Below are 20,345 nucleotides of genomic sequence, written 5' to 3'. Positions count from 1 at the left end.
GGTTATAACAGTACTGGGATCAATTAATTTCATGTGATATGATATATTAATTTTATGTGATATGATATAACTATAATAGGTGATATTATCCTATTCATATATTTCAACTAAGTGCTTAGTAAACGATTAGTCTTGTGGTACTAAGTGATTGCAGTTGCAATCTTAGGAGTTTACTCCTTGCAATGCTAAGTGAATAGTGATGTAGTGTCGAATATCTACTATTGAGATGGTACGCGATTAGATTTACGTTATATCAACGTTATATCAAGCGAATAGTCTTGCATTGTTATATGATTAATATTGTATTATTATACGATTAATGTCGCAATATTAATAAATGATTATGCTCGTGATTGATACACTATTATTCTTGTGATTAGCTTTTCAATGTTATGTGAACAGTAATATGCCATTAAATGACTGCTCTTGTGATAGTAGTTTATAATCAGTTTTGTAATATCAAGTGATTAATCTCATAATATCACACAATTAGATATACTTAAAGTGAAAAATGAAAGCTCAAAAACGAACACAAAATCAATGAAAGAATTAATAAGTTTTATTGGCTTTCCATAAAATCGTTACACAAATGATAAATAACTTTATTTAGCAATAATAACATGACGCAAGATGTGGACATATCTCACAATGAATCATATTTAATAAGATGTGGCCACCTTGTTACACACATTGTCCAAGCAGCTAGTCAAAAGTCGAATCTTGGGATCAAACCTTTAGTCAGCTCCTTGGCCAGCTTTCGTAACAGTAGTGCAGAGGGACGAATCCAAATTTCTAATGCAGCCAAGGTCCCCTAGGTCTAGCTGCTTCTATTTTGATTTTAATGGGTCGGGTCTCCCGAGGAACATATGATCTGCCCTTCGAGTATTTTATTTTATCCTGAAAATCAATTTTGTAAAACAGCTTTTATAAAAATATACTTTGAGAAATAGTGCTGAGATCTACATTAATTGAAAAATGCATGCATTAGTAACATTTTAAAAAATATATAATGACCATCCTTACACCTTAATATCACATTGTTCTTTTATCTCTTATCATTAATTAATCATAATTTTATATTTAAAATAACCAAATTACCTTCATATATTAAAAACCGATACTCTTCCCTCTCTTATTTTATCTTTCTCCTGCATTATTTATTTTCACATTCTTTATCATTTTCAATTGATGCCGACGACAGAGTCTCTTTATTATCTTTTATTTCCAATTAAACAACAGCAACAAGCTCTATTTGATTTTCAATCAAGCATTTGCGAACTTTTTTTGTCTCTTGATATTTTTATCTCTTTTATTATCTCTATTTTTTAATAATATTTATTAAAATGAGCAAAATAAAATAGTATCAATATAAGATTAAAATATTTTTTAGATTAAGATACGAAATGGTCAAGACAATACTATAAAATATTACAAGATTTATATCAGACTGTTTGTTAAATTTTTTAAAATCTATTGAGAATTGTACTTTATTTTTATATGTTTGTAAATGTATATGATAAACAAAAATATAATAATTTTTTTTATCAAAAATATCCCTATTATTAAATTCATATTAACTGTATGTTAACATCAACAATCAATTTATAATTAAAATAGTATTTTATGATTAATGTGAATTGTCAAAAAATCAAAAAAATTATGTTTTATTTTCTAAATCCATATTCAAAAATAGATTCTAAAAGACTCAACAAATATAAATAATTATTGGTGGAATTATAATAATTCTACATAAATAATTAAAATTTGCCAAAACATATTTTCATAATAGATAATCAACTATAAAATTGAATAAAATAATTTAAAAATCTGTGAAAGGAATTTGTATCATATAGTAAAATATATATGTAGAGAAAATTAAATTTAAAAAATCGATGAAAGGAATAATTTCATTTAAATTTTAAAAATTACCAAAACATATGATAATTTAAAAATGTACTAAATAACATTAATTATGAGACCTAAATAAATATGTTATTTTAAAACTAATCTTATTGTAAAAATAAGACTTAATAACTTTAAATTTAAAAAATATATTAAATGATATTAATTATCCTACAATGATCATATAGATAATTTATACTTATTTGTAAAATATTAGATAAATTTATATGAGGGAGACCATATAAATTTATCTATAAAAAGTAAGACAAAAAATCATGTGAGAGTTTTTTTTTTAGAATATCAAAGAAGTTTAACAAGCACGTTAAAAATTACAAACATCCGAAATACTTTTCATATATAATATTTTTCATCCCGTACATTGGTTAACAAACACTATCTTTACATATAAAATCAATGTATCAATAAACTTTATTTTCTTGGGACCATAAGGAATAGTTTAGTACCAATACGATATTTTCACCATAACTGAACTCCATTCACTATTGACTCCTAATGTCTTAATATTTTTGTTTTCTTTCTCTATTTTTTTTGTTATGAATTTATCAAACCTAAATGATTACAGGTTTGACCATTTTCTATCTATATTACTTGGGTTTATTGAATTCAAACTCTATGTGAGTTTAACAATCACTTCATTTATCAAATTTTAATTTCTATATATTTAATTTTCTCACATTCTATTTATCTCATATCATGATTTCTAATGCTCCTATTTATTTTTATAAGAATTCTAAAAATTATTGGGGTTCGTACTAAAACCCTAAATATTTAGAATTCAATCATAGAACCCAAATGATTCAATGGGGTTTTGTAATAAACCTTTAACGATCACTAATAATGGTAAGTTGTCATCGAGTAACATAATTGATTTTTTTTTTTTGTTATCTTTAATTTTCCAACTACTTTAAAATCAAATGACATTTTGTTGCTTAATCTCTCTTAATCTATTACAAGAATAAGTACTCCTTACTACTTTTAAAACCTTAGCCCGTTTTTTTAATCGCAATGATGATCTTTATAACTTATTCAAACCAAGAATGTTGTGTTGTCCGATGCGGGCTTGCATGAGGGGGTGTATGGGTCTCACCCCCCATTAATTGATTAATACTAATTTGCCTTAGAGCCTCATAGAGAGGCTTGTCAATAAAGGTTAGAAAGACAAAAAAAATTCTCACCCAAATATAAATTTATCCCATTTCTTGGTTTCTTGGTGTAACTTCCCATCTCCTCTCCCCTTTCCATGACCACTATCTCCAATAAACTCTAGCATTCGTGTCGTCTTGCCTCGCCTCATCTCCCGCTAATTTTGTTATTCAAATACTTTTAATTGATCAAAAAATAATCATACTTTTACATACGTTTATTATCTCAAAATTATTATTTTTATTTACAATTAAAAAAATTATCATTTATTAAAATTGGAAAATGTCTTTTATTAACCAAATTGAAATTGAGGGTAATTTTAATTAAATTATTTGGAAAATACTTAAACTCATAGACACATCAAAGCATAAAAATTAAGTTGGGGGTATTCTCATACATTAAAATACATAAATTAAATTAAATAATTTATAAATTTATATTATTTAACACAAAGATGGGCAGAGAGTCCGCCATTTTTGCAGGCGGAATTTGAACAGGAAGTGGCTTATAAGGATTGACCACAGCGTCCGCCACTTCAATTATTGTGCATGTTTCGAAATTAAATTAAATCAATTAATATGCCTTCGCGAAGGAATGCTCAGTTCTATCTGGAGTGCAGTCGACTGAGCATAGTGCCTAACTGGCTTGCGGCTTCTCCAACACCGTCAGCGTCTACCTGTCGCTCTCAATCCGCCAATTTCCTAATACTTTTATCTCTCTACTCCACCATCTTCGCCTGATTCTCTCTCCTACTTTAATCCGCTTTTTCTCGAGTTTTTTAAGCTTTTTTCCGTGTCACGCCGGGAGAACTTTCGCGTCTTACTATATTGCTACTGATTCTACTCTTCACCAACTACTGTGGAACCCTAGAGGGAATTTGCTTTGGGGTTTGTTGTTGCCTGTTGTTAGGGGTCAGAGTCCTCGTGGCTTCCGCCGGTTTTCTCCAGATCTGGACGCCATTGTAGGTGAGAACAACTCTGCTTACATTCCGTTTCTTCTGCTCCTTTTCTTTGTTCAGATTTGTTTTCCTGCGGTGCTGGGTTTTGGCTGGATCGGTGAAGGATGGTTGAATTGTCGAGGCAAAGGGGCTGCATTTTGTGCTTGATGCAAGTAGAGTGATTGCAGTTCTGTGATTGGCTAGTTTATACTGGTTGGACACTTGGTGGTTCTTTTTTTGGGGAGAGGGTTATCTTTGTGCTGTAATGTTAGGCCATGTTTGATGAAATTTGGACTGCATAAAGTGAAAAGAACACCTTTACTAGACCGAATTGCTGAATTCAGTCTGGTTGTGTACTAAGCTAAACTGGCGAATAATTAGAATAGCCAATCTCTATAGACGTCCCTGCAGGTAAAGGAACCCACATCCTCTCTCTCTAATTGTGTTATTTTGGTTAGATTAATGAAAGGAGCAGCCTTTCCCTTTTGTGCTAGATCCAAGTATAGTAATTGCTGTTCTATAATTTGTTAGCTACGGTGCTTGGGTTTCATTCTGGATTCTCTTTCAGTTACAGCAAGCTCTAGTTGGTTCAGGAGAAACGTTATGAAAAGAACATGCATTTGGACTGGAATGTTATGCATGGTTCCACAAAGTGAAAAAAAACACGAATAAAGTCAGATTGCTGAGTTATGCTCAGTTGTAGGTTCTATAGAGCTAGATTGTTGAATTACGTTCAGTTGGAGAAGAGTTTTATTTGTTTATCTTGAACCCAATTTCATTTGACCAACAAAGTTCTGGAGCTTATTTATTGTTGTTGTTGTTGCTGCTGTTTTCTGCAATATTCTAATGTGAAATTACACGATTCTCAGTTGATGCAACATGATTGTACTTGGATTAGACTATTTATTGCTGAATAACCAGAAATTTTGAGTTTTGAACCAGAATGGATGACATATCAGTTCAATCTGGAGAAGATCCAGTTGAAATGCCCCAGAAGACAGAATTGCATAAATCAGCAGAGACTGTGAAGAGAACACCAAAAACTTTAAAACCTAATTCCACTGCAGCTCGAAGGGATTCAGGAGCAACTGGGACTACAAGAAAGAAAATGGAAGCAAAGAACAGCTCAGAATTGAGTACACCTGGAGCTAAATCAGCTGCAATCAAATCTAGCTCTTCAAGGAGTACAAATTCAGTTCCATTGAGTAGGAGGAGCAGCACTGGAGGTTTGCCTGAGAAGCAGTCACTCTCAGTTACTAAGCGGCAAACTAGTGTTAGTTCAATTGCAGACAAAAGAGCTAGCCCTCTGGCCTCAGAACCATTGAGGCGGTCTCTTCCTGAAGTTCGGAGGAGTTCATTGCCTGCTGTTGCTTCTAAAACAATGGCACGTTCAAGCATCTCAGAGACTAGAATGTCAGCTCCCTCTGTACCTGTTGTTCAAACTTCAAGACCATTGCCTACTTCCAATGCAAAGAAACAAGATTTGGGAAAGAAACCATCTGTGAAACCATCATCATCATCAGTTTCTTCCTCAAAGAGACTTCCTTCTTCTTCATCTGACAGCACTGCCAGCAGCTCAACCAAAAGGGTGCTGTCAAAGGTCTCTTCTTCATCACCTCGGACACCTTCAGGTACCAATGGACCAAAAGGTGGCACTTTCTCTTCATCAAAGAACAGGAGTTCTGGTTTATCCAGTCGTGGGAAAGTGGCAACTCCTGAAAGTCGGGACTCTCGTCTCATAATGCTTCCACAGGTGGAGATCAAAGCTGGTGATGATGTGGTAAGAACTCTAAAAACAAACCTTGAGACAGACTTGGATAATGACACACACACACACATGACCAACTACCAAGTTTGATATATTATCAGGTTTGCTCCAACTTTTTAACTTGCCAAATTCATTTGTTTGTGGGCATCTCAAATACCAGAATATGTCATTAATTGAGTGGGGTATTAGTCGTCGTCAATCTTTTACAATCTTGGGCAGACACATAACTATTAAGTGCTTCAGCAACCAAGATTAATGTTAACTACCTGCATGGCAATAGCTAGAAACTTAAACTTCTTACATTGATATAAAACAGATACCCATACCTGCCAAATTTGACCAGTGTCATATCTGCAAAAGCTTACAATAGACACTACATTAGTTAATATTAGATCACTGAGAAAGCATAAGGCTGTTGGGAAATGGGTCATATTAAACCATATAACTCTTAAGAAATAATGACAACAATCCCAAGCCTTAATCCCACTAGACAGGGTTGGCTACATAAATTCTAGCTACGCAATCATCTCTATTTAAGATATGGCCATTCTAACCCTTGTCATATTGAAGGGTTTTCCATCAAGTTTTTTTGATCATTTTCTACCCCTTTTGCCACACTCTTGTTTCATTCCATCCACTTGCTTGATAGGTGAGTTTATTGGTCTTATTCTCTCTTGTCCGAACTATCTGAATCGTGATTGTGCATTTTATCTTTTAATAGGCTCCACTAAAACCTTATCATGTATAAATTTTGGTTTCAATTCTATCTTTTTTTGTATGGTTGCATATATTTTGTATGTGCCAATATTTAGTGTGATGCCTTCAGAGAGAGTCTTGAAAACTGTGCCATGTGAAATGAGATTTTGAGTATTTTATGACAGTTTGAGGTACTTAACTTTAGGAAAATTTGGAATAATCATTTTAAATTATTATTTAAGGACTTAGGATACACTTGAAGATGATACCGGAAGAGAAAAAATGGTAATTCACCACAAAGGACAAAATGGCATACCGTAAGGATAGAAATGGGAAATTCAAAAATTTGAGGAAAGGGCCTGTATGTTAGATGGATTGCTTAGGAATAGAATTTGGGCCCAAAAACCATAGAAATCAGATTGCATAGTGGTTGTTCCATGAAATTTGTGAGTGAAGTCACTGCAGTGTGGCTGACGAGCCAAATTTGAAGCTGATTTTGGTTGACCAAGTGAACAAATGTTGATGCCAAAACTTTACTAGATAGTATGGTGTTGTGAGTGTGGAACTAGTAAGTAAACAAATTTCATTTTTATTAAAGCGTGATGGGTTGAACATAGTGCCAAAGTAGGCCACTTGCACAGGCTGCACATGCAAGGGCCTAGGTAAAAAAAAAATGCCTGTGCGTGGCAGTAGGGTGATATTGTGAGTTGGAATGTAAATGGGTCCCCAATTAATCCCATTTACATACTTGTTTTAATAAATTTTCAAATAAGTTTTGTACCTCTATTCCCATTTCGTACTTGTTTTAATTTTAAATGGGATTAATTGGGAACCATTTTCATCCCTAATTATGAGGGGTAACTGTGGTATTTCTTCACCCGTTCTCAGGAGAATAAGGTAATGTTTGTAAAAGTGGAATGAAAAATGTACTATGTGTATCTGTAAAACATTATTACTACGTATATATTACTCTCAACGGTTCTAAAACCAATCCTTCCCAGTTTGAAACTGAGCCGTGAACACATGAAGTTCCCTATTTTTTGTTCATTTTCTCATACTTTTCCTTCAAAATAACTTCTAAAAACTCGTAAAATTTAATGAGGAAACGTGGTATTACAAAGGTGGTGGCAGTGTTTCCATAGTGAGTGCCTTGATAGTGCTTTTGGTTTTTGGTCAAGTACATACTTATTTTGATGATGATGTTATGATGGATGTATGATCATACAAGGTTGTGGAGGCTCCTATTGAAGATAAGAGGTGTGATACACAATAAAGATAGTTTGGTTATGCAAGGAGAAGACTGATAAATGTTAAAGTGTAGAAAATGGAAGAAGTTGTTAGCCAAAAAGGTAGAGGAAGACCCAAAAAATAAAGGGTAGAAAACTATTAGGCACAATTATAATGGGTTTACAAAATATTTAGCCATAAATGGAGATGATTGGCAAGTTAGAATTCATATAGCTGACCCTAACTAGTGGGATAAAGACTTAATAGGTTGTTGTATATGCTTATTTTGATGATTTTAGGCTGTAAATGAAATGTAAAATGTATTGCAATGTAATTTGGTCATTGATTAGTGTCTAAGGGCTTTGTTATGTTTCATGTGGAGGTTGGGGGTGACCATAAATGATGTTGTTTTGTGGTTGCATCTATTATTTTGTGGTGGGGACTTTGCATGAATAAATGGCAATGGCATTGTTGGTTTAGTTGCTTATATTTACATGCATGCATGCTATGATCTAAGAAGCACCAACATGGTAAGCTAGAATTCATATGACCAACCCCACATTTTTGGGATTAAGGCTGATATGTTGCTTTTATTGGTATTTTTATGCATTTTAGTGATATTATTAGAGGCAAGCACTTATTAACAATTTTCATGCTTATCTCTAGTGTGCTTATGTTGTTCAAACCCTCATTTGTACTAATCATTGCTTATTGTTAACTTCCTTCTCATGTCAGAGATTGGATCTTAGGGGTCACCGAATTCGAAGTCTCACAACTAGTGGGTTGAACTTGTCACCTAATTTGGAGGTCTGCTGCTCGTATACTTTATTTCTCTTGTAGTGTTTACTTTTTTTTTCCCCTTATTGTGTTGTTGGAGCTATAAACATTCAGGTTTTCCTCATATTAAAAATAAATGTGTTTTTTAAGCTTACTCTATGTATGGCATACAGTAACAGCGCATTCTTAGTCTATGTGGTTGGGTTCCTTTGGACTAGTAATTGATGAAATTTTGATTATTGAAGTTGACACTTAAGGGTTTTTCTCCCTCGTTTTACAAGTAAAATGTTAGTATATAACAATGCTGATGTTATGCATCAGGTTTCAGGTGCTTTCCTTCCACATTTGGTGGTTTACTAGGATGTAGTTTAGCTTCAGCTGATCATTGCACACTTGATATATGCATATATTTCATGATTTATGGATTATTTTAGCGAAGGACATGGACACATTGGTCAAAAACTACTTCCCAATAAAATAATCTAGAAAATCTTGCACAACTATGGAGCTAAGATGTTCCTAACCCTAAAATTGAACATGGAAAAGAGACATTCAGTTTTCTGGTTAGTGCATATCCTATCTTTTGTCATATCTGAACCTTGTCAATATTTTCTTTGTAATGTTAAAACATATTTATCAGGGACTACTGTCTATTTTAAGATCAACAAACTGCTAGTTTTGGTGCCTATATTGTTCAAATTTCAAAAGTATTAGTTTTATAGTAACGTAGTGGAAACTTAGCTAGCAGGGCTAATTAAAGCATGTTATTTTGGTTCAGCACTTAAATTTCTATAACTAAACTTCCAATTTGATACTCAATCCATGGCAAGACAAGTAAATGTTATCATAATTATTTTCCTCGTCACTTTGCAAATTTTTTCATAAAAGCATTTCTTTTTGTTTCATGATAGCAAATAGGAATAGGCCTGATACACAAGGTGCAGCATAAGTTTTATATTTATTGCCTTGTTTGCATGGATATTTATTGCTGATGCCTTAACTTACTCTGCTTGTTGCAGTTTGTCTATCTCAGAGACAATCTCTTATCCATGCTGGAAGGTGTTGAAATATTGAAGAGGGTGAAGGTTTGTTTTCCACATATACTTGTCATAATTTCATCCTTATTATATCAGGCTATTCTTTTTTTTTTTTTTGGTTTGATTCCCCCAAAAAAACTGTAGCCTTTTTCAATAAGTTTCTTGAGTTTCTATTGGAAGATGTTCTTCATGTGTCTAGATCATGCTTTTGGATGTAAAAAGTATTAGTTTCATAGTTTGACATGCTCTTTCTGCCTGAGGTTTGGTGTACTGATGTTTATCATGTGCTGATCATCTATCCAGAAAAGCAAATTTTTAGTTTGTATTTTGCTGTGTTCTAGACTAAACCTCAGCGTAATATTTCTTTTCAGGTTCTTGATTTGAGCTTTAATGATTTCAAAGGGCCTGGGTTTGAACCACTTGAAAATTGCAAAGCCTTACAGGTTGTCTACCATATCTTTTCATATGTGCTAATTCAACAATGGCCTAAAGTAGTTTCTTATTCTTGTAGCAACTCTATCTTGCTGGCAATCAAATTACATCACTAGTCAGCCTTCCTGAGCTTCCCAATTTAGAGGTGAACATTTATAATTCTTCATTTAAGATCTTTCTGTTTAAGGAATTTTATCATGGTCTTCAGTACTGTTTCCACAGCTAATATCCTCTCAATTGCCTCTCCCCTTTCCAGTTTCTTTCGGTTGCACAAAATAAGTTGAAGTCTCTTTCAATGGCCAGTCAGCCTAGACTACAGGTTTGTTATTCATGTAATAGGTTGGTAATGTCTTCTTCAAATTCCTCTATGAATCATATCTCCTCTTCTTGCACAGGTGTTAGCTGCAAGCAAAAATAGAATCTCAAGTTTGAAGGGTTTCCCGTACTTACCAGCCCTTGAGGTTCGTTCTATATATCTAACTGGGGGGCCTCATTATCATTTCATGTTATTCTTTTGTAACCTGTTATTTGTTTTATGCTTCAATGTTTGATGGATCATTCTGAAACCCATTTTCTTAACTGCCTATCCCTCTAAACAAGAGGAAAGGAAAAGAAACATCTGACATGATAGGAAGCACCAGTGAAGTGAGTTTGCCTCTGTATTGCATAAAATCCAGGCACCTGTTGAGAAAATAAATGACAACTCTCTCTATAACAACTTTAAGTTTTTCAGGTGAGGCAATGGTCAATTGTTCAACTTGATACCAGATTAGGCAAAATGATTTTGGGTTCAAATCTTCTTGCTGACTCAATAGTACTTGCATTTTCCACTTTTAAATGCAAGTACTTCTAGAAGAAACAATAAAGTTATCCCCTTAGTTGTTTGAATCTTTTAGATGTGATGGTCACTCACAAGTCAATTGCAACCTTCCATGTATCGTATTGTTCATGTTTCAGGATAAGGTGTTTTAGCTAGCAATTCCTTTTTTTTTTTTTAATTTTATTCACTTTAATTTCTAAGCATCTAGAGTAAATTAAGGGTGTTGCCGTGTACAAATATGACCCTCTTTTGACCCTAGCAGAGACGGGAGCTTCATGTACTATGGATGCCTTCTTTTTTTTCCTTTTATTTTTAAATAAAAATTCTAAGCATCTAGTGGGGTTTGCAATTGATCTTTTGTGGACTCTCTTTTTGGTTTTTGCTATAATCTCCCAACACTTGGTTATGATTTTTTCTTCCCTAACCCACTTTGTCATGCCCATAAATTTTTTTATGTACCTGTCAAAATTGTAATATTACCTCTTAACATCCTTCCCAGCAAAATATTCACTTATGTAATTGCTCAGATGCCTTCAATCTGTCTATTAAGTTTTGTGAAGTGTGATTAGGGTTTTGGGTGTAACCCTTTCAGCAACTTGTATTGCATGGACGCCTGGATGTTAGTAAAGGAATTAGTCTAGGATGAGAGATAACGGATTGGATCATGGTCGAACTTTGATAGGAACATTTATAGAAGTGGTGCAGGTAGTAATCAAAAGAAGGATTAATATTATTTGCCTCCAAAGACATGATGGGTTGGGAAGAAGGCTAAAATGTTGGCGGAGTTTGTATACAAGCTTTAGTACTCAGGGAAGAAAATTTTCCTTATTTGATTATGTCTTTCAGTTTTCTGTGGAATTTATATCCCCAAATGCTCTGACATAGAATACATGAACTCTTGAACTTGATGGTACAAGTGGGCATAAGCACCCTATTTATACTTGTTTACCTCTTTACGACTATATAAATTCTCTAGAATAATCCAAAGAGATATGAGATATCTACTTTTCATGCTTTTCAAAGAATATTCTAGGATGCTCCTGTGTACAATTGTACTTTCATGCTATATGGTGTCCATGTAGTATTTTCATGGCATGCATGCAACTTCTTCCTGGGGTTCTCGATGCCTTGGCCCAACTCGTCAAACTAACTTGCTCTGTTGGCTACAACAAGCTCAGCTTTTGCAAGCTGTCCTTCTAAGGTTGCTAACAGTCTGTCAAAACAGATTTATCCTTCTTGCCTTTCCCCGCATTAGGGGTGCAGTCTGTGTAAGTTTCAATTCTGTCTCATTCTCTAGCTTTAAGTCTCTAATATAGTCATGGGCTTGAATTCAACATAATTCAGTACTTGGACAACTTTTTTCTCCTTTTAAAGTGGTTAATAAGCCTTTTCTCTCTCCTGAGCTTGGAAGAGAAAGCTTGAGAGCTTGAAGACAAAGGGATAGTAGATGAACGCTCTTGCATAGAATACTTGAACTCTTGATCTTGATGTTTACAAAATGAGGAGGTTCTCTTATTCATACTTGTTCACCTTGTCAATTGTCAGTTTGGATTAATTTGATTCTATGGTTACAATATATTCTCTAGTATAATTGAAAGAGATATCTATGCTTCATGCTTATTCTAGGACATTTAAAGTGCTCCCTCATATACAAGTGTACTTTAGAATCTAGAGTGTTGTATGACTTGTGGTCCACCATGCAGAATCCTCACAGCATCTATGCAGGTGATGACATGGTGGGCTGTGACACTGGTTACTGGATACTGGATACTGGATAATAATTGAGAGATGTCATTCTATGAGATGATTAAGGAGATTGGCACTCTTGATGACCTGTTCTGTTAGTTTTGCAACTGGAAATAATAAAGCTGGTTGCTGAAGTCGTTACTATTTTAATTTTCTTACCTTTCATTTTGTCTATATTGGTTTCCTTTTTTTTTTTTTCGTTCTTTTTTTTGAAGTATGTGGTGGGTGGTGGATAATGGACCAATTTGAAGAAATCCAAACATTGGGAATTACAAAATATTAGTCTGTCTGTTCTCTTAACATGCATGCAATTAAATTTTTGCTAATGTGATTGGCTGCAGCATCTGCGGGTGGAAGAGAATCCTATACTTGAAATGCGGCATCTGGAAGCAGCTTCTATTTTGCTTGTTGGACCAACTTTGAAAAAATTCAATGATCGAGGTACTGAAATTATTTATTTCTTTGCTGTAGTATTTGTTTGCTATGGTATTTGTTTTCTATGTTTTCCTTTTTTGTTTTTTTATTTTGTTTTTGTGGAGCATGGAAACTTGTTAGTTTTGATGTGCTTCAATCCCAAACCTTCTTCTGTTGCAATCCATACTGTTTTTTTTCCTTTTTTCTATTTAATATTTCTTTCTTTCTGTTTTGAATTAGGTGCAAGTAAGCTAATTCATTTTGTTGCCAGATCTTTTTCTCCTTTAAAGAGTGGCTTCAAAAATGTTCATCTTATTTTTTTCACCTTACAAATTAACTTGCTATAACAGTCTCTAATGTACAAATCTGAAAATTCTTATAGATCTTTCTCGAGAGGAGCTAGCATATGCAAAGCGTTATCCTGCACAAACTGCCTTATGCATTAGAGGTGGTTGGGAGTTGTGCCGTCCTGAGCATGCTCTTGGTTAGTTCTTGAGAAATGCCTATTGCTTTACTGGTTTTTTTTTATGTATTATCTATAAATTGATTCTCTCTTACCTACTCCAGAAACTCTCTTTCCACCAACGCACACAATAAAGGAAAAACTGGCTACATATGACAGCTGTGGAACTCAATTATTTTCACCATTATCAATGTGTAAAGGGTTTTGTCATTGGCCTTGGGTGGAGAAGTTGCTAATGCATGTGGCTGCAATTAGTGGACATAGAGAGCATATAACTATCATGTTCATGTTTTAATACTTACTATATTGTTTATGGTTGGAAGAAACAATGAGGTGAAATCTTGTTCTTTTGTCCTCCACAAAATGTCAAGGGTATGGTGCCATGGCTTGCTTTACCGTTTTTAAAGCATATATCCAAACAATGTATTGTAGAATGTTTAAATACATGGAAGTGACATAACTGCATGTTAGACAACCAATTTCTTCTTGAAGCTTAAGCTGTTTCATGGTTTGGATAGGAGTTAAATTATCCATTTGTGTTCTAAATGAACTAAAAGAGAGAGAACTTCTATTCCTAATGTGAATTTAGAACTTTTGAAGATGGTTTCATGTGTATATTATTGGATTATCTTTCCTCACTGTGAGAACGATAGAAGTGAATGCGGGAAGAATTATAAAATATCCATTCACTTTGGACAGAACCATGATGCTTAGGAGATTGATATTAATATTATTAGATTCTGTTATGAAAGGAAATGATGTATAGCTATAAATAAAACTTTGAGGGGTTTTTCGAATTTTATTAACTCATTGGAGCTAATGCATGTTCCCTCAGAAGATGGCCCTTTCACTTGGTCCGACTTGTGGGAGAATCCTTCTATGGCTTTCTTAGATGGATTTTTAATTATGGGTGATTGGGAGGCTCAGTTCCCAGTTGCGCAGCTGTTTATCCTCCCAAGAGCTGTACTCAATCATTTGCCCTTATTGGTAGAAAGTTTGGGATTCTGGGCAGGTCCTTCCTTTCGGGTTTGTGAAATGTGGCACAAGAAGCTTGATTTTTTTGGGAATCAGTAACAAATTGGTGGAGTAGCTTTATAGTTAGCAGCTCACTTAGTTTTTTCTTCACTGAGAAGCAAAGATTAGTTTAAGTTTGACTCAAAATGTGTACTATAGCAACTGTTGAATTCATGTCGACTAGCATGGCCAGCATCCTTCTTCTTTAAAGGTTATCAATGTTAATGTGACATATGGAGCTTTGGGACTTCTTAACACAATTAAGAAATATACATTTGAGTAGAAAGTTCATGAGAATCAGTGTTACTCAAGATGTAATTTTCCTGTTTGTTTCTACCCCCCTCTTTTTATCTTATTTTTTCTAATGAAATTGGAATCCTTGAACAGATTCAACTTTCCAATTTCTTTTTGAGCAATGGAAAGATCAATTTCCTCCTGGCTATCTGCTCAAGGAAGCGTCTATTGATCAACCTTTTGAAGAAGATGCTTGTTTCTGCCACTTCAGTTTCATCACAGATAAAACTGGGAGCAATGATTCGGACTTGATCTTAAAGTACCAATGGTTTATAGGAGAGAGAACTCCCTCAAATTTTCTTCCCATCCCTGATGCAACTGGAGAGGTAATAATTATCTGTGTTATTAGATGTACCTTCTTCACATTATGAATGGTTTCTGTATCATGTTGATAATTACATGATGTTTAGGTTTACTGGCCAAAGCATGAGGATATTGACAGGATTCTAAAAGTGGAGTGTACCCCCATCTTGGAAGGGACCAAGTACCCTAAAATTTTTGCTATATCTTCACCAGTTTCACCTGGTATGTTCTTTGCATGATTTGGAGATGATTGGTTAACATTCACATTCATCTAAATCATTCTCCATCAGATCATTCTCATGCTGTTTTATTGCTAAGGAACTGGATGCCCAAAGGTTTTGAAGATTGATGTGCGGGGCGAATTAGTAGAGGGAAATGTTATTAGGGGATATGCTGAAGTTGCATGGTGTGGTGGAACTCCAGGAAAAGGTGTTGCTAGGTATGCCTTTATATCCTTGCTATCTAATAACTAATTATCTCCCCAATCACCCAAATGAAAGAAAAACCTAATATAGAACTGTTTGACTGCTTTATCAACCTTTGTAAAACTATTAGTATTCCCTAAATGTGGACTTTACTCTTCTTCTATGTTTGTTTGATATGAAATTTCCAGCTGGCTAAGGAGGAAATGGAATAGTAGTCCAGTAGTAATTGTTGGTGCAGAAGATGAGGAATACCAGTTGACACTTGATGACATTGATTCATGTTTGGTTTTTATGTATACTCCTATGACAGAAGAAGGTGCAAAAGGAGAACCTCAATATGCAATCACAGATTATGTCAAACCAGGTATAAGGTGGATCAAAATTCTGTATGTATTATTTATGTTTTCCGTTTGTTATTAGTGAACTTCAAAAAAAGATAGAAAAAAACCCTAATCATCTCAATTTGGTGATTGATTTCCTCTCAATTTTCCTACACTAGATCGTATTTGGCCTCGACCCTAACTTTCTCCCTTTTCCATTTCTTTTTTTCTTCAAAAGTTGCCAACATGAAGATCATTCGCAATCTACTAGACCTTGAGAAATTAAAATGACCAAACCTAGTTTCTAGTAAGTCCCACTTAAAATCCTAAATTAGATCTTATATATAAGTATGTAAAATCACTTTCAGGTGCTCCATGTTTCTAAATTTTTGTTGTTTCTGTTGCTTTCTATATGGACTGAACTTTGGTTTCCCTGGTGAAGCTTGTAATTTGTTCTGTTGTTATATTAGATCACTTGGAATTTAAATAGCTCAATACCTTACCTACTTTTGATTATGGTTTATGAAGTAGATATGTTTATAGCAGTTTTCAATTTTTTTGGGTCCATTTTAATTCAGTTTATTACCTGAAAGCATATTAAGGTTTAAAAACTAATTATTCTACTTGCAGCTCCTCCATCGGTCAATGACGTGCAGATTATTGGTGATGCTGTTGAAGGAAGTACTATCAAAGGTATTGGAAAATACTTTGGAGGAAGAGAAGGTCCCAGCAAGTTTGAGTGGTTGCGCGAGGACAAGAACAGTGGGTTAGTATCATTTCCTTTTGTTATGTATCTTACTAACGGTGGACCGGAGGAGACAGTTAAACTTCAACAAGCCATTTTGACCATTATTATTATTTTTTTTCACTTTGCATTTGGAAAATAGATGATAGCCAAACAAGGTTGTTCCCATGGTTTTCTGACATTTCTATTTTAGTTATTGTTAGTGAAAGACATACAAATTATGAACTGAAGCTGCAAAGATTATAAAATACTTTTCTAGTGGGATGCGATGGTCTAAAATTTTACATACACAGAAAATTTTGTTTGATTCATTTTAATTTGGTCATAATTCCATGCTTTGTTAAGCTTAGTGATTATTGGGTGGTCAGGATAAGCTGATTTTTTCAGGAACAACTTGTTCCATAAGAAAGCAAATCCATCAGCTGGGTTATTGTTTGATCAGTATGTTTTAATAAAATTGGATGTAGTTATTCTCATCTATATTGCTATTGTATATGATTTATCCTAAATCATTTTTTCCAATAAGGATAACGCTTTTTCTTCCTTGCTTCCTTCCGAAACTAGCAAATACCGTTGCTTGTTCCATTCTGATCTGATGAGCTGACGTGTCTTTCTACTTTATTTTGTCTATACCTATTGTATCTGGACATTGTATTAACAAGGTCTTTTCTGTTGAGAGTAGAATGCATTACTCACTGAACTACATTACATGAAATAACAGAGTGCTCAGTTTTTCTCAGTCAATTTGTTATCCCAATCTTTTTTTTTTTTAAAATCTAATTTATTGTTTAAATCTGGCAGGGAGTGTTTATTAGTGTCAACAGGTACAACTGACTACGCCTTAACCAAAGAAGATGTTGGGTGGAAATTGGCTTTTGTATATATACCTGTCAATTTTGAGGGTGTGTACATTCTCTCCTAGATTGAAGATAGATATGCTACATTTGCTACATATAATTTTAATGTACCTATAGACGGTAATATGTTTTCTTCTAACTTTTGTTTCATTTAACAGGCCAGGAGGGCAAGTCTGTATCAACATTGTCTCCAACAATTAAGCAAGGCATGTTGATTTTGTATGTGCAATTAAATAATATGTGCATATAATATCTGTTATGGATGTATTTACAATATTTAGATTTGCTTTCTGAATGGAATCTAGAGCCACTGGGACTGAACTTGTTTGTATTCTTTCCCCTCGGAGCATCTGAAATGTTTTTGTATTTACTCCTTTGTATATCATAGACTTGCATTCCTTCTAAACTATGATTTGCCTTATTTTTCTTGTGTGTGTTTGTGTTCAACATTGTATAAGAGGTCTGTCTTTTCTAGGAATGGAACTTGTTAATGTTAAACGAAATTTTAGAAAACAAATAATGAAGGTGCTGTCATCTATTCGTCTAACACAATTATCCAAAGATTTTCCTTGTTCTTTGGCGGTTTTATCTGTATGAATATATCTGTTTAGTTGTTGTTAGATGAAGTATGTCATCTGTGGTTGTAGAAGTGTTGCATAAAAATTAATGTTTTGGTTTTTCAACTTCAAATTGCCACCATGCATGATTACTAAGTTGTGGAAACAAATTAATGTGGTCCCCATCTCCATTGCAAGGTACACCTATTCTGTTTACTTACCTTGGCATGTTAGCGTGGTTGTGACTTGCCATGTCTCATGGACTGACCTGAGTCACAAAGCCTGAATCTTGCGATGGGTGGTGATCAAAACATTTCGTCATTTCATGTCATACAATCAACTGCCTCAGACTGATCAACTTGATGCCGCAACATTTAAGCTTAATAAAGTGACATGCTTAAAAATTACATACATAATATCGTGCATATCTTCTCGACTCATCTGGCCCAGATGGGTCATCCTACCTATCCCTTGCATGCTCTGGAACGATGAAAATGCAATGCATAAGAATACAATCTTAGTATGTTGTTACAAGGGAATGCAACCACATCAAGTGCTCATTGCTTGAACTAGTTTCTACTTCAGACTTCCACACCACTGCAGAGAGGAGCCTATATAAACTTTCTAGTGATTTTGGGCTCCCGTTGTCAACAATAGAGCTACTTTGTGACCGTCAACTTAGTTTCACTTAGTGGATTAAAAATCTCAGGTGTTTTTAATTGATACGTTTAGAGATTGCTCTACAATAATTTTTCTTTCTTAAACCATCTTATTTTTTTGGGAAGCCGATTAGGTTCCAAGACCAACTATATCATTGTGAACTAAGTTTTATGGAACACATTATGCCAGTACACTCAAAATGTTACAAAATGATGCCTCTGGTGGTATCTCTCATATCTCACATTATGCAAAATCAGGGAAAGAAAAAGGTTTACCTAGACTATATATATATTTTTTACTTTCTATCCATTCTCATTTTGTCTTTCTTTCACTGTTGATTTCATCTCAATGTTTTGGAAAGTTGAGATTTTTGAATTGAAAAAGTCTAAAAAAAGTGATAATTTCATCTTGTCCTTGCTTGCCCCATCCTTTTCTACTGAGCACGGGTTATGGTGTGAGAAGATCTTGGAATTTGTTCCATTTTCTTTTCTGCTCAATAGTTTTCCTATCTCTAAAAAGATGATTGCTACGCATATCAGCATCACATTATTGTTTTGCTCTTTAATGCTCTTTATCTTCTGTTTTGCCCTAATCTAATTCAGCTCCTCCAAGAGTAACAAATGTGATGATAATTGGTGACTTGAGGGAGGGAAGTAAGGTCACTGTTACTGGTATGGTGACTGGAGGAACTGAAGGAGCTAGCAGAGTTCAATGGTTTAAAACAGCATCATCAACATTGGAGGGTGAAAACGGTCTTGAAGCATTAAGCACATCAAAAATTGCGAAGGTGCTAGTTGTTATATGTTGGCATTTGTTTTTTAGCCTGTCAGTTAACTGCATGCCTAAATTCACCTTTGACTTTGTTTAGGCATTTCGCATACCTTTAGGAGCTGTTGGCTGTTTTATCGTTGCAAAATTCACTCCCATGACTCCAGATGGTGAATCTGGCGAACCGGCTTATTCTATATCTGAAAAAGCGGTTGAAAGTAAGTAGCATATTTTGCTTTTGTTGATTAAAGTTGGTTGAAAATTTAAATAAAGTGGAAAAACTATGTGGGTAATATGTGGATTAGATTATGTTCGTACAAATACTTGGTGACTGGAGGGATGAGAAAATGGAATCCTCTGTCTCTAGCCTTCCCCGTACCATCTCTCTCTCCCCCCCCCCCCCCCCCCCCCCCCCCCCAAACACACACACACACACTCTCCCTTCACTCTGTTGGCATTTGAATTTTTGGTTTTACACGATGCAATTGAGTTGGTAATTTTATCATACAACACTGTAACATTTGATCGCTTAGGCTTAGAAATGGATATGATTGTTATCACCATTTAATGTTTTTGTTGCAGATCTATTATTTCAACTTACATTATGTGATGTGAGGTTCCTCAACTGCAACAGAAGACTTTATTGATATGCTAAAATTGACGCTACAGTTTCTTTTGCTCATCCGTTAGTCACCACATCAACAATTGAGTTTTAATGGGATTACATCCCAATGTAAAAAATTTAGTAAACAAACATTGACAAGTGGTAATCAAGTTAGCTATGATGGTGGTTCTAGTTTATTAGAGTGGCAATATGATTCTCCATCAATACAAGTTTCTTTTTAAGTTCATGTATCTTGTTCCCTGCATCTACATCTTTCCATAGTTTTAGATTCTTTTCCCTTCCCACCAAAAAAGTGAAACCAGTCTTGCTGGTCATTAACGTGAAATTTCTACAATCTGTGACTGAATTTTTCTGTGTTTATTATTGTCCACATCTTTGCCTGTTGCTAATAATA

The 20,345-nt window shown here is 34.4% G+C and overlaps 1 protein-coding gene across 1 annotated transcript in view; it reads left to right on the top strand.

The window, feature by feature from the left end:
• The first annotated feature begins 3,612 nt into the window (after window positions 1–3,612).
• LOC127792926 (187-kDa microtubule-associated protein AIR9) overlaps window positions 3,613–20,345 on the top strand; it is a 51,172-nt gene continuing 34,439 nt past the window's right edge. The window contains exons 1-19 of the mRNA XM_052323589.1: window positions 3,613–4,031; window positions 4,946–5,783; window positions 8,430–8,501; window positions 9,491–9,556; window positions 9,880–9,951; window positions 10,020–10,085; window positions 10,197–10,259; window positions 10,336–10,401; window positions 12,848–12,947; window positions 13,303–13,404; window positions 14,785–15,017; window positions 15,102–15,216; window positions 15,313–15,433; window positions 15,608–15,783; window positions 16,370–16,505; window positions 17,286–17,386; window positions 17,500–17,547; window positions 19,161–19,345; window positions 19,427–19,544. Of these exons, the coding sequence (XP_052179549.1) occupies window positions 4,947–5,783; window positions 8,430–8,501; window positions 9,491–9,556; window positions 9,880–9,951; window positions 10,020–10,085; window positions 10,197–10,259; window positions 10,336–10,401; window positions 12,848–12,947; window positions 13,303–13,404; window positions 14,785–15,017; window positions 15,102–15,216; window positions 15,313–15,433; window positions 15,608–15,783; window positions 16,370–16,505; window positions 17,286–17,386; window positions 17,500–17,547; window positions 19,161–19,345; window positions 19,427–19,544 (2,677 nt within the window). The 5' untranslated portion in view covers window positions 3,613–4,031; window position 4,946. The remainder of the gene's footprint in view (window positions 4,032–4,945; window positions 5,784–8,429; window positions 8,502–9,490; window positions 9,557–9,879; window positions 9,952–10,019; window positions 10,086–10,196; window positions 10,260–10,335; window positions 10,402–12,847; window positions 12,948–13,302; window positions 13,405–14,784; window positions 15,018–15,101; window positions 15,217–15,312; window positions 15,434–15,607; window positions 15,784–16,369; window positions 16,506–17,285; window positions 17,387–17,499; window positions 17,548–19,160; window positions 19,346–19,426; window positions 19,545–20,345) is intronic.

This window comes from Diospyros lotus, unplaced genomic scaffold (assembly GCF_014633365.1).
Source record: "Diospyros lotus cultivar Yz01 unplaced genomic scaffold, ASM1463336v1 superscaf1, whole genome shotgun sequence".
Taxonomy (NCBI): Eukaryota; Viridiplantae; Streptophyta; class Magnoliopsida; order Ericales; family Ebenaceae; genus Diospyros; species Diospyros lotus.
The sequence above is the reverse complement of the archived record's forward strand: the minus strand, read 5'-3'. Positions and strand labels throughout refer to the sequence as shown.